The 15,088-nt window shown below is 45.6% G+C and overlaps 1 protein-coding gene across 3 annotated transcripts in view; it reads left to right on the forward strand.

The window, feature by feature from the left end:
• LOC124788124 (collagen alpha-1(XVIII) chain-like) overlaps window positions 1–15,088 on the forward strand; it is a 674,174-nt gene that overhangs the window by 503,358 nt on the left and 155,728 nt on the right. For all 3 annotated transcript variants that reach the window (XM_047255257.1, XM_047255259.1, XM_047255258.1), the window contains exons 7-8: window positions 5,465–5,500; window positions 13,693–13,774. In XM_047255257.1, the coding sequence (XP_047111213.1) occupies window positions 5,465–5,500; window positions 13,693–13,774 (118 nt within the window). The remainder of the gene's footprint in view (window positions 1–5,464; window positions 5,501–13,692; window positions 13,775–15,088) is intronic.

A 15,088-nucleotide genomic window follows, 5' to 3' on the forward strand; every position in this document is an offset into this window, starting at 1 on the left:
CCGCTCCACACTTGCACCAAGGTTCCGCTCCGCATTCGCATTCCAACGATGGTGACAGAGGCTGTAGAACCAAAAAGAACGGATCACAGACGACCCATTAGGGTTGAGGACCCGAAAACCCACGCCGTTTAATCAAACGACCGACTAACTTATAGGCAGTACCCCGACAACACTTAAATAAACTTGTCAGTGGAAATCACATAAACTACACACAGCCCGACGAACATCTGCACGAGGACTAGACGATGGTCACGGCAGTGACTGTGCAATAACGAGGACGAACCACGAGTCGGCGCACACAGCCAACCCATAAGCAATCGCCGGCCAAATACACGTCGTCTAACGAGACGAACGACCGACGGTCAATCAAAGTAGTCCCCACTCAAACGCGTGTCAACAATAGTCGGGCAAGTAACGGCTATCCGCACCTTCCTTACGCGGCATGCCCCATTGGTGCTACGCCGTGACTGCGCCAATCGACCAACTGCTACACATCAGCACGGAAACAGCACTAAAATAACTGGGCAGTCGACATCGCAAGCGATACACAATATCACAAACACTTGGACGAAGAACGCGACCAATGGTAAAAGCAGTGACTATGCAGTGACGAGAACGAACCACGAGTTGAGATGCACACACATCGCCAATCCATTAACGATCGGTGAGCAGTCACGTCTTCCGGTAAGACGACCAACCGACGATCAACGAAGACCGTCCCTATTGAAACCATGTTCATCACTCACTGCAGCTCCAACCGCACCGACTCCTGCCGCGTCCCAACTGACCGACTGCCAGGTCCGAACTCCACTCCTGGCTCGTTGCAACTCACTACCAGATATGAACTAACTTCGAACACACGACAGCCGAAAAGTAATAGCAGTCAGCAAAGATACTACGCCAGGGCTTAAGCTCTGCTGCTGCCACTCACGGGCAGGCAAGGCAGCAAGTCAGTAACACCAGTAATGAATTAACAGTCGAGGTGACAGTAGAGTAAAAACAAAATGTAAAAGAGAGAGATGGCACGAACACGAGCCACGCACGGCTCAACTCCCTTCATGATAACGACATCACTTGACTAGAGTGGCCAGCATGTTCTCCAGATATGAACCCTATCGAACATGCCTGGGAATAGATTGAAAAGGGATGTTTATGGAAGACCTGACCCAGCATCCACTCTGAAGGATCTACCCGAATCGTCGTCGAGGAGTGGAAAAATCTGGACGAACAGTGCGTTGATGAACTTGTGGATAGTATGCCACGACGAATACAGGCATGCGTCAATGCAAGAGGACGTCCTACTGAGTATTAGAGGTAGCGGTTGTACAGAAGCCTGGACCACTACTTCTGAAGGTATCGCTGTATGGTGGTACAACATGCAATGTGTGGTTTTCATGAGCAATGGAAAGGGCCGAAATGACGTTTATGTTTATCTCTATTCCAGTTTTCTGTAAAAGTTCAGGAACTTTCGGAACCGAGGTGATGCAAAACTTTTTTTTAATGTGTGTATTACATTGTCTACATTCACGGATGTATAAATAAAATACCAGTATTGATTGCTAAGCATCAAACAAAGCCTCTTGCTTTGAACAACGTATTTAACCTCGGTCACAAAGTCGGTGCATCTATAAATCTGAAACTTCTGCAAATCAAATATTACACCAGTGTACATTTGCAAGCAGCTATCTCACCATAAATTACTGTTATGATACGGCATTGAAATTGCAATTGAATTGAACCATCGGATTCATAGTATTAGTGCAGGCAGAGATGTCGTGATGTATCTAGCTCCAACGATCCCGGAAACCCTATCTAGCTCCAACGATCCCGGAAACCCAAGTGTTCTTTGCCTACAGGCTACTCGGGCTCGCTGTTCGTAATTTTGTCACACTGACACTGGACAGGTACGCTACACTTCCAAAGTGTGGCATTCATAACAAACGAAAACCGTGATAGTGTATCTCTACATCTCGCCAGCGATTAATACCTTGCGTAACTTGCGTAAAGATAATTTATTTGAACGACTTTTCTAATAGAAGGCTTTCCCCAACAGTCCACGTTTCAAAGGGAACTCAGGAACCATATTACCTCCGAATACATACAACTCGTGTAACGATCCCAATGCTAAAAGTAGAGAAATACAGGCTTGCTCAGAGTGGTACCAAGTGTGTTCGTTTCTGTGTTTCCATAACAAAAAAATTGTTCAAATGGCTCTGAGCACTATGGGACTTAACTTCTAAGGTCATCAGTCCCCTAGACTTAGAACTACTGAAACGTCCCCTGAGAAAAATTATACATGACTGTGCTTAAACTGACACACAATATTTTTTGGCGCAACGCAATCTGACTTTCAGAAATCCCTACAAAAGAATGGCCCTGACTAACATTAACCAATACGTTTCACAAATCATTACCTCACAAAAATCTTGGTTACTCGAACTACTGCAACACAGCGAGCGCCACTACTGCCAGCTAAATAAAAGATTCAAACTACGGAAGGCACTAACTACTGATAGGCATAGTTAGCAAATGAAAGATTTTAATAGAGAACAAACAATGTATTTACCTTAATAGTCATCAAAAGTCATAATATATATAGCAGTTCATGACATCCAGCCTTACAAATTTCAAAATTCCGCCATTTCTCTCCCCACATCCACCACTGCTGGCGGCTCACCTCCAACTGCGCAACGCTACGCGCTGTTAACATCCAGCTGCCCAACACTACAGTGGCAGACAACAATGCAAACTAGCCACAGACTGCACACAGCACAGCCAGTGATTTTCATACAGAGCGCTGCGTAACGTTGCCAATAAGAAAACAAACAGCCTACTTACACTACTTAAACCTAACTAACCTAAGGACATCACACACATCCATGACAGAGGCAGGATTCTAACCTGCGACCGTAGCGGTCGCGCGGTTCCAGACTGTAGCGCCTAGAACCGCTCGGCTACCGCGGCCGGCGTTTCCATAATAAAGGAGTACAAACGACAGTAGATGATACTGATATTATGCACTCAGCACCAAATATTGTACGAGTGCATGCGGACTGCAGATTTATATCAGTCACTCATTTAGTGTTGAAAATCTCTACTGCAGGCGTCATGATTCGCGTGGGACCTGGCTGAGGTACTGACAAGGGAACCTCCCCATCGCTGCCCCCTCAGATTTAGTTATAAATTGGCACAGAGGATAGGCCTTGAAAAACTGAACACAGATCAGTCGAGAAAACAGGAAGAAGTTGTGTGGAACTATGGAAAAAATAAGCAAAATATACAAACTGAGTAGTCCATGCGCAAGATAGGCAACATCAATAACAGAATGAGCTCGGGAGCGCCGTGGTCCCGTGGGTAGCGTGAGCAGCTGCGGAATGAGAACTCCTGCGTTCGGAAGTCTTCCCTCGAGTGAAAAGTTTAATCTTTTATATTGCGACAATTATCAAAGTTCAGGCACTCACACATAATCAACTTCGCTCTCCAAAATTCCAAGACATGTTCAGATTTGCTTGGACATATGCAGGATTTGACGGTCTACACACGGAAAAATTTGAAAACGTTAAAAACATATGTTTTGACAGAGCACAGGGAAAACTGTGAGACTGTGAAACTGATGCATTCATTTGTTGCAGTTTATGTGACAAACTCTTATGTTTCATCACTTTTTTGGGAGTGATTATCACATCCACAAGAAAATCTAAATCGGGCAAGGTAGAAGAATCTTTTTACCCACTCGCCAAGACTACAAGTTAGGTGGGTCAACGACATATTCCTGCCATGTGACGCACATGCCGACACCAGTGTCGTATACAATATATCAGACGTGTTTTCCTGTGGAGGAATCGGTTGACCTATGACCTTGCGATCAAATGTTTTCGGTTCCCATTGGAGAGGCACGTCCTTTCGTCTACTAATCAGACGTCAATGAACGAACGGACAGATCATAACTTTGCGAAAATAACGAAAGTAAACTTTTCACTCGAGGGAGGATCTGAACCGAGGACCTCTCGTTCCGCAGCTGCTCACGCTAACCACGGGACCACGGCGCTCCTGCGCGTACACTCTCCTTGATGTTGCATATGTTGCGCATGGACTACTCAGTTTGTATATTTTGCTTATTTTTTTCCATAGTTCCACACAACTTCTTCCTGTTTTCTCGATTTATCTGTGTTCAGTTTTTCAAGGCCTATCCACTGTGCCAACTTATAACTAAATCTGAGGGGGGTGCGATGGGGAGGTTCCCTTGTGAAGTAAGCCTGGATTCATTCTCACTGTAGACACGCTTTGATATCACTGGTTCCGAGTGGGGTTTTTTTTATGGCCACTTGACATTAGTGCTGTTACTGCTGGCCACATACTAAAAGTGTTCCTCACTTGAAGCTCTGAACCTTTAATAGAATATTTTTTTCTGGGCTGCTTTTCACGTCGATGTGTGAAGTACATTTAGACTTCTTCGACTTTAATCATCTCGTCATCGACAGCACGTTAAATCTCAATTTTTTATTCTTTCCTTCTCTATACTTGAATACCAACAAATTGACCTATCGCGAACTAAGAATGAACTCTATTTCATTTGAGCTGCTTGGCGTCTATGTACCGGGTGATTAAAAAGTCAGTATAAATTTGAAAACTTAATAAACCACAGAATAACGTACGAGTAGATGGAGAGGTAAAAATTGACACACATGCTTGGAATGACGTGGGGTTTTATTAGAACCAAAAAACACCCCATATTGCTAGACGCGTGAAAGATCTCTTGCGCGCGTCGTTTGGTGATGATCGTGTGCTCAGCCGCCACTTTCGTCATGCTTGGCCTCCCAGGTCCCCAGTCCTCAGTCCGTGAGATTATTGGCTTTGGGGTTGCCTGAAGTCGCAAGTGTATCGTGATCGACCGACATCTCTAGGGATGCTGAAAGACAACATCCGACGCCAATGCCACACCGTAACTCCGGACATGCTTTGTAGTGCTGTTCACAACATTAGTCCTCGACTACAGCTATTGTTGATGAATGATGGTGGAAATATTGAGCATTTACTGTAAAGAACATCATCTTTGCTTTGTCTTACTTTGTTATGTTAATTATTGCTATTCTGATCAGATGAAGCGCCATCTGTCGGACATTTTTTTAACTTTGTATTTTTTTGGTTCTAATAAAACCCCATGTCATTCCAAGCATGTGTGCCAATTTGTGCCTCTCTATCTACATTATTCCGTGATTTATTCAGTTTTCAGATTTATACTGACTTTTTGATCACCCGGTACATATCTGGATGATATTCACTTTGTTTTCTTAAAAAGTATAATTTAATGTCACTCGGTTGATCGCCAACTATTCTTAGATGCAAAACATATATGCACGATACGTCATTGGCGCCTTTGTCTTGCACAAATAATTCGATTATGTTCGTCATACTGATCAGGAACTTTGGCCGTGTAATCTTCCACATACTGCTCTTGTTGCAGGCGCTGAATTCCGTGGAGCCGCAGGACGACTTCCTCGTGAGTGGTTCGGCGCGGCGCCTGCAGATGGCAGCACACCTCATAACAACCTGCTGATGATATCGCCGCCATTAACCATCTCAGCACAAACTTATTGCAGTACTAACGCTTACTTACCGCATGATGGTTTGCTTCTAACGCTCTGACTTTAGCTATCTTATTGTTTCTATAAGCACGATCTACCTGAAAACTCTCCGAATTTGTCCACTCCGCTCACTCGCTAGATGTTGTCTAAGCCGTTTGATTGAAGATTGCACGAGTAATCTAGTATGTGTACCTGCCAGAAGGATGTGCAGCGGCTGTGATATTTGGCTGTTATCGTGGAGGAGAGGTGATTACGTCGTGGTTTAGCCGACAGGTTTCAAGATTTTTTTTCTTTCTTCACCTCTTTCTCTCTTTCTCTCTCTCTCTCTCTCTCTCTCTGTCTGTCTCTCTGTCTGTCTCTGTCTTTAATTTCAATTTATTGGCTTATGGTTCGCACCCATTCAACCATCTCAATAACGGAAAGATGATGGGACAGTGTTTTGGAGAAGATTTTCTCGTCAGTCACGACAATACGAAAGTAAGAACAACGCAGCACCCAGTCCCCAAACGGAGAAAATATCCGACCAGCTCGGGATCCGAACTAAGGCCTCTTCGGTCAGGAACCCGCAGCCACCGAGGCGGACTGGCTTCAGAACTCCACTGTTTCCCCCAAATCACTTGAATCGAATGCTAGGACTGTTCCTGCGACAGGTCTCAATTCTTGTCATTTGTTATTAAATTGCTTTAGCTCCCAGTCGCAAATGAAGTCGGCATCTCTCGAGACGCTGAATTCGAATCATCCTGCCGAGCGAGATGCGCAAGTGGTTACCACACTGGACTCGCAACCTGGGGACGACGGCTCAAGTCCGCTCTGGCCATCCCGATTTAGGTTTCCCAACCGCTTTAGGCAAATGCCGGGATGGTTCCTTCGAAAATTGTACAACCGATTTCCTTCCACGTCTTTTCGTTATCCGGACGTGTGTTCCGTCTCTAATGACTGTGCTGTTGGACGGGACGTTAAGCTCTAATATTTCTTCTTCCAACGCTCCTTTCAAAAATACGTGAAGGTTACAAGTGCACCGCATATCCGATTGAATGGCTACGTCAGCAGAATGACAGAACACGAACAGCCTGATCTTACAAATGCTTACCTGCGAAAAAACTGGGAAGAGTTCCTCCAGGATCTGTTAAACATTATAACAATGTATTTACTTTTGTGCTTTAACATACAGCTATAAATGGCGGTGGAAATATATTTGCAGAGAAAAGCACATAATGATATATATTGTATTTTAGGCCAATAGACATAACTAGTTATTGTAGTGGTTTTGAATACCTTTACTGGTCAGGGCTAAATGACTATTGAAAATATAACTGTTTTTGAATAGCTCAACATGAATTTCCTAAGGGACCGAAGTTTATCATGCATTTACCAGTAGAGTAAGGTGCGGAGAAACTATTTCGCCGTATGCAACTTCCATCCGATTTCGACGAAACAATTTGTGACTGTGAACCATCAAAATTTGCAGAAACATAAAAGAAAATTAAATATGTATGGTCATAAAGTTGTTAGACATAGGTTCTATACTAAGTAATTATTCCATACATAAGTTCCATTTAACTTTGAATTTATGGCAGTCGATATACACTCCTGGAAATGGAAAAAAGAACACATTGACACCGGTGTGTCAGACGCACCATACTTGCTCCGGACACTGCGAGAGGGCTGTACAAGCAATGATCACACGCACGGCACAGCGGACACACCAGGAACCGCGGTGTTGGCCGTCGAATGGCGCTAGCTGCGCAGCATTTGTGCACCGCCGCCGTCAGTGTCAGCCAGTTTGCCGTGGCATACGGAGCTCCATCGCAGTCTTTAACACTGGTAGCATGCCGCGACAGCGTGGACGTGAACCGTATGTGCAGTTGACGGACTTTGAGCGAGGGCGTATAGTGGGCATGCGGGAGGCCGGGTGGACGTACCGCCGAATTGCTCAACACGTGGGGCGTGAGGTCTCCACAGTACATCGATGTTGTCGCCAGTGGTCGGCGGAAGGTGCACGTGCCCGTCGACCTGGGACCGGACCGCAGCGACGCACGGATGCACGCCAAGACCGTAGGATCCTACGCAGTGCCGTAGGGGACCGCACCGCCACTTCCCAGCAAATTAGGGACACTGTTGCTCCTGGGGTATCGGCGAGGACCATTCGCAACCGTCCCCATGAAGCTGGGCTACGGTCCCGCACACCGTTAGGCCGTCTTCCGCTCACGCCCCAACATCGTGCAGCCCGCCTCCAGTGGTGTCGCGACAGGCGTGAATGGAGGGACGAATGGAGACGTGTCGTCTTCAGCGATGAGAGTCGCTTCTGCCTTGGTGCCAATGATGGTCGTATGCGTGTTTGGCGCCGTGCAGGTGAGCGCCACAATCAGGACTGCATACGACCGAGGCACACAAGGCCAACACCCGGCATCATGGTGTGGAGAGCGATCTCCTACACTGGCCGTACACCACTGGTGATCGTCGAGGGGACACTGAATAGTGCACGGTACATCCAAACCGTCATCGAACCCATCGTTCTACCATTCCTAGACCGGCAAGGGAACTTGCTGTTCCAACAGGACAATGCACGTCCGCATGTATCCCGTGCCACCCAACGTGCTCTAGAAGGTGTAAGTCAACTACCCTGGATCTGTCCCCCACTGAGCATGTTTGGGACTGGATGAAGCGTCGTCTCACGCGGTCTGCACGTCCAGCACGAACGCTGGTCCAACTGAGGCGCCAGGTGGAAATGGCATGGCAAGCCGTTCCACAGGACTACATCCAGCATCTCTACGATCGTCTCCATGGGAGAATAGCAGCCTGCATTGCTGCGAAAGGTGGATGTACACTGTACTAGTGCCGACATTGTGCATGCTCTGTTGCCTGTGTCTATGTGCCTGTGGTTCTGTCAGCGTGATCATGTGATGTATCTGACCCCAGGAATGTGTCAATAAAGTTTCCCCTTCCTGGGACAATGAATTCACGGTGTTCTTATTTCAATTTCCAGGAGTGTATAACGAACTTACATCTTTTAACATATCCAGATACACGTCGTACAATATAGCTTCTCACATGAATCTATTGCTATGCAGTATGGCACTTTCACATTACACTAAAATAATATTTCCTTAAACAGTAATAATACAGTGGCAAGACCTGCGTGTCCGACACAAATTACGAGAGATAGAAGAATGAGTAACTGTTCATCGAGAATATCTCGTACATCAAAAGAATGTGTAAAAATGATCTCCTTTTGTCCCCCCTTCGCGCAGCGGCTTTCAAAGTCAGTAGTTCACTGTATCTCTGACGGCGTTTCCACAATAAACACGTCACGTCACAGGACGTTATTTACTAACTGTAGCTGTTACTGAGCGACTGCTCGGCTAGTGAATTATTTAAAATGGTAGGGCAATCACATAATGTTTCAACAATTGGCATGTGTTACAGGTAACATGTCTTCCCTGAGAGTTCCATCTTTAGCCGTAGAATGGCGTATACAATCTGCAAAAATGAGTTAACGGACAAATCGTCACAGTGCACCTTTCACTTGGACCAGTATATCCATAGACTCTCAGAATGAGGATCCACAAAGTACCAAGTCCAACCAACTCACCAATGTTTCTTGCATTCTGCTTGACACACCAGTAGCAACGAATTTCAAAATCGACCAGCTTCTACCAAGTTTCTCGAGACTATCTGCTGGAATCAAATTTATACTGGCCGTCCATGTTCTGTGCTTTTGATGTCTGTTACCTCTCCCATCAAATGTGCCTAAGGCTACTCCGCATATGATACTAAGGATACTAAAAACAAAAAGCTAAATCTTCTTGGCATTATCTGCCTCTTCACATTCCTTCCTCACAATAGAAACTTTGACCCATCGGCTGAAATCTGCCCCAGGATTTTCTGGTGTCTTTGCTTAGCTGAACAGCTGAACGTTGATTGTGAACAAGAAGTCTGAACAACATGATGCAGCCTAACAAGCTAGAATGTATTACCTCCAGTGACAACTACCGAGCGAGGTGGCGCAATTGTCAGCGTACTGGACTCGTATTCGGAAGGACGACGGTCCAAATCCCTGTCCGGCCATGAAGATTTAGGTTTCCCTGAGATCTCTGAATCGTTCGAGGAAATTGCTGGGATGGTTCCCTTGAAAGGGCATGGCCAATTTCCATCCCCATCCTTCCCTAATCTGAGCTTGCGCTTTGTCTCTAATGACATCGTTGTTTACGGGCATTAACGTCTAATCTTCTTCGCTTTTTCTTCATTGAAGACGGTTATGAAAACCTACAGAGGTACAACAAATGCTCTTCTATCTGAGAAAAATGGTTCAAATGGCTCTGAGCACTATGGGACTCAACTGCTGAGGTCATTAGTCCCCTAGAACTTAGAACTAGTTAAACCTAACTAACCTAAGGACATCACAAACATCCATGCCCGAGGCAGGATTCGAACCTGCGACGGCCACTTCGGCCGGCTCTTCTATCTGAGACTCTGAGCGGGTGAATCATAAAATGTTCTCTTGCATATTTAGACTTACTCATTCTTGTTCTGTTGCTCAAGTCTTTAATCAAATATTTTTATCAAGAGTTTTGAGTTTTTTTCTGACATGTTTTCGATACCTCTTAATCAGTTATCAAAAGGACACGTTTCTGAGGAAATAATGGTTACTAGTTTTTCATCGCAATTTGTCTCTAGAATTGACACCCGCATCTTTCAAGAAAACTGACTACATCATTCCGCCACGTCTAGTAGGTTCAGAGAAATTCAGAGGGCTAATTTCAGCCACTAAAACGCTCCAACTCAAGCAATCCTTCGATTTCAGTAGCTGAGGAGAGCCGCAGTGCGGAAATACGTGTCCTGATAGTGAACATGCCTCATTTGTTATTCAGTGTACTATCATTTTGGGCGAGTACATATTGTCTACCGTTCTTCCATCCCATATATTCCATCAATTGAGGAATTCGGCCTGTCTACATCTACAGATTACATTATATTCGCCGGCCGGAGTGGCCGTGCTGTTCTAGGCGCTAAGGTTTGGAACCGAGCGACCGCTACGGTCACAGCCTCGAATCCTGCCTCGGACATGGATGTGTGTGATGTCCTTAGGTTAGTAAGGTCTAATTAGTTCTAAGTTCTAGGCGACTGATGACCTCAGAAGTTAAGTCGCATAGTGCTCAGAGCCATTTGAACCATTATATTCGGAAACAATATTAAAGTGGACCGATTTATTTTTGTGGATTGCACATTCTTTGGCAGTGGAGCAAATTTCGCATTGTACCTGCTCGTAAGACGCTCCAGAGGTCGACCACATCATGCACTGTACAATGTCGGTTATATTTCCATGTGGCACACAAGCCTAGTTCAAACATATAACACTCAAAGTTATTGCCTCTTTACTTGCTACCAGTGTCAAACCCGTCACCTTCGTACTGCAACCCTCTCTAATCCGATGCACCATAACTGCATCACTATCACATTTTATATTTCCATTGAATCGTAGCCTGTCTTTTATTCCAAATACTAACCCGTGAAATTTACCATCTGTTGCTTCTCAGTATTGGCTTTTAACTAACCATAAACCACAATAATTGTTTTTGTTGATTATTCTCTTGCATTATTTTCTGTTTCTTTTGTCTACAGTCCTAGAGTATTTCATAAACAACGTGTTCCGTCTGAATTTTTATTGTATTTATTTACTTGACAATTGTGATCTTCACATCCAATTCCGCCCTCACCATGATGTGCGCCAATGCATATTTTACAATGTTAAGAGGACATTATTCTCGTATCCAGTCCTGTTTCACGTCATATGCAAACAATAAAGCAGATTCCTCGCCGTCTGCACAGGAGGAGGCCTTAGCACTACCAAAGACGAGAACGTTAAGTCAGCCATGAATTTAGACATAAATCCAATCAACGTATTACATACACATTACTTACTATCATGATTCCTAGCGAAATGAAAGCAAACATTACAAGTTTTTTTACCACTGCGCATGCATCATATGACATTTAAAGCTCTGTGGTCGCACTTGATACAATTCGTCAAAGATCTAATCTTATACCTAAGCATATTGCTTGAAATACACCACTGGCCATTAAAACTACTACACCAAGAAAAAATGTAGATGATAAACGAGTATTCATTGGACAAATACATTATACTAGAACTGACATGTGATTACATTTTCACGCAATTTGGGTGCGTAGATCCTGAGAAATCAGTACCCAGAACAACCATCTCTGGCCGTAATAACGGCCTTGATACGCCTGGGCATTGAGTCAAATAGAGCTTGGATGACGTGTACAGGTACTGCTGCCCATGCAGCTTCAACACGATACCACAGTTCATCAAGAGTAGTGACTGGCGTATTGTGACGAGCCAGTTGCTCGGCCACCATTGACCAGACGTTTTCAGTTGGTGAGAGATCAGGAGAATGTGCTGGCCAGGGCAGCAGTCGAACATTTTCTGTATCCAGAGAGGCCCATACAGGACCTGCAAAATGTGGTCGTGCATTATCCTGCTGAAATGTTGGGTTTCGCAGGGATCGAATGAAAGGTAGATCCACGGGTCGTAACACATCTGAAATGTAACGCCCACTGTTCAAAGTGCCGTCAATGCGAACAAGAGGTGACCGAGACGTGTAACCCATGGCATCCCATACCATCACGCCGGGTGATACGCCAGTATGGCGATGACGAATACACGCTTCCAATGTGCGTTCACCGCGATGTCGCCAAACACGGATGCGATCATCATGATGCTGTAAACATAACCTGGATTCACCCGAAAAAATGACGTTTTGCCATTCGTGCACCCAGGTTCGTCGTTGAGTACACCATCGCAGGCGCTCCTGTCTGTGATACAGCGTCAAGGGTCACCGCAGCCATGGTCTCCGAGCTGCTAGTCCATGCTGCTGCAAACTTCGTCGAACTGTTCGTGCAGATGGTTGTTGTCTTGCAAACGTCCCCATCTATTGAGTCAGGGGTCGAGACGTGGCTGCACGATCCGTTAAGGCCGTGCAGATAAGATGTCTGTCATCTCGACTGCTAGTGATGCAAGGCCGTTGGGATCCAGAACGGCGTTCCGAACCCACCGAGTTCTGCTAACAGTCATTGGTTCTCGACCAACGCGAAGCGTGACGGTAAGCATTTCTCCTCCTTACACGAGGCATCACAACAACGTTTAACCAGGCAACGCCGGTCAGCTGCTGTTTGTACATGAGAAATCGGTTGGAAACTTTCCTCGCGTCAGCAGGTTGTAGGTGTCGCCACCGGCGCCTACCTTGCGTGAATGCTCTGAAAAGATAATCATTTGCATATCATCGCAACTTCTTCCTCTCGGTTAAATTTCGCGTCTGTAGCACACCTTCGTGGTGTAGAAATTTTAATGGCCAGTAGTGTTCTTAAACCCAGCTAACGTAAGAACATCACACACATCCATGCCCGAGGCAGGATTCGAACCCGCGACCGTAGCGGTCGCGCGGTCCCAGACTGAAGCGGCGAGAACCGCTCGGCCACAGCGGCCGGCACCATTACTGCTGTTCCCTGTTTTTATCACAACCGAGGTAGATTCTTCATTCACGTCGGTCAGGGGCTTGAAGATGACGTAGTAAAACGCTGGAACTCGTTGCCAAATAAAATAAGGTTGGAAATTTGACGACTGGAAGGTTTTAATTTGACATTTTTGATCGAACAGCAGAGTCCCATAACCATCTCTAAAAAGATGGACATACAGAGAAATGACTGCATTGTTTTCCGCGTCCCCCGTCACATTTTATACATCCTCCATTATCAGTGATAGCCTGCGAGTGCTTATTGCAGTTTGATGCCGAACGCAGGAGGTAGTCGCTTTAATGTGGCTAGACTGTTATATACAGTTGGAAGCACTCATACAGCTCTCCACTAGCGCTGTACACACACTTTGTGGCGATGCATTTTAATTCGCTTGGTCCAGACCAGCACTTCATAAGAATGAAATGATGTTAACTACAGGACACACTATACATACGATTCTATCTCAGCTGCCAACAACATAAATGTTCCACAAGCCTCTGGTGGCTATCTACACTACTTAGCGATCTGCGTACTAGCAGTGACTGACGATTATTTCGTTTTGCTTCAGGAGGGCGACGACTGGGACAGTGACGAGGCCAGTACAGGCGGCCCGCCGTTCATCACGCCGCCTCCCCCGCCGGCAATACTGGGTGAGTACTCCAGCCTGGCGAGACTGAATATGGGGCCCCATTTTAAACGTGCAGCAATTGCACACGGTGGTATTCCCTCCCTCAGAAGAGGTTACCGTTTACAGCATATGCCAAGGGCATGGCAGCCATGCACAATGCAATTCCAGCCAGACCAGTGTGTACCAGCGGCTTAGCGCATACACTACACAGGCCAGCCCAGTTGGCATGCCGAGCCGTGGAATTGTGCACAATCTTGCGGACCAGCCCGGCCTCCTTCAGGCACCTTGCCATCCCCCCACTACCCCAGCCCACCGAGTTGCAACCTAAGCTTTTACTCGCCAGGCCAGCATGCCGCCTACGTTGCACGCGATTCCGCATCCGTCAGCGAAGTCTAGGACACTGGCTGACAAAAAAACGTGAAGCATCCAGATGGGGAGGAGGAAATGAAATGAAACTTCACAGGTTGAGAGAGTTGTTATTTGTTTCTGCTGTGGTCTTCAGTCCGAAGACTGGTTCGATGCAGATCTAGATGCTAGTCTACCCTGTACAAGCCTCTTCATTCTTCTGTAGCACATTTCAAAAGCTTCTAATCCCTTTTAACAGCCATGTTTCACTTCCATACATGGCTACACTCCATACAATTACTTTCTGAAAAGACTTCCTAGTACTTAAATCTGTATTCGTTGTTAGCAAATTTCTGTTTTTCAGAAATACAATTCTTTCCATTGCCAGTCTACGTTTTATATCCTCTCTACTTCGTCCATCATCAGTTACTCTACTGCTCAGCCGCTAGGGATTAGCCGAGCGGTGAACGGCGCTGCAGTCATGGACTGTGTGGCTGATCCCGGCGAAGGTTCGAGTCCTCCCTCGGGCATGGGTGTGTGTGTTTGTCCTTAGGATAGTTTAGGTTAAGTAGTGTGTAAGCTTAGGGACTGATGACCTTAGCAATTAAGTCCCATAAGATTTCACATACATTTGAACATTTTTTCTACTGCTCAAATAACAAAACTCATCTACTACTTTAAATGCCTCGTTTCCTAATACGTATAAGTCCTTCAACATCGCCTAATTTGAATCGACTACATTCCATTATCCTTATTTTGCTTATATCCTCCTTTCAAGACAATGTCCATCACGTTTAACAGCTCTTCCAAGTCCTTAAAGTGTCATCAACAAATTGCAAAGTTTTTATCTCTTCTCCCTGAACTTTAATTCCTACTCTAAACTTTTCTTTTATTTGCTTTACTGCTTGCTCATGGTACAAGCTGAACAACATCGGGGATAGGCTACAACCCTGCCTCACTCCCTCGTCAACCACCGTTTCCCTTTCACGCC

The sequence above is a fragment of the Schistocerca piceifrons genome, chromosome 3, assembly GCF_021461385.2.
Source record: "Schistocerca piceifrons isolate TAMUIC-IGC-003096 chromosome 3, iqSchPice1.1, whole genome shotgun sequence".
NCBI classification, from domain to species: domain Eukaryota; kingdom Metazoa; phylum Arthropoda; class Insecta; order Orthoptera; family Acrididae; genus Schistocerca; species Schistocerca piceifrons.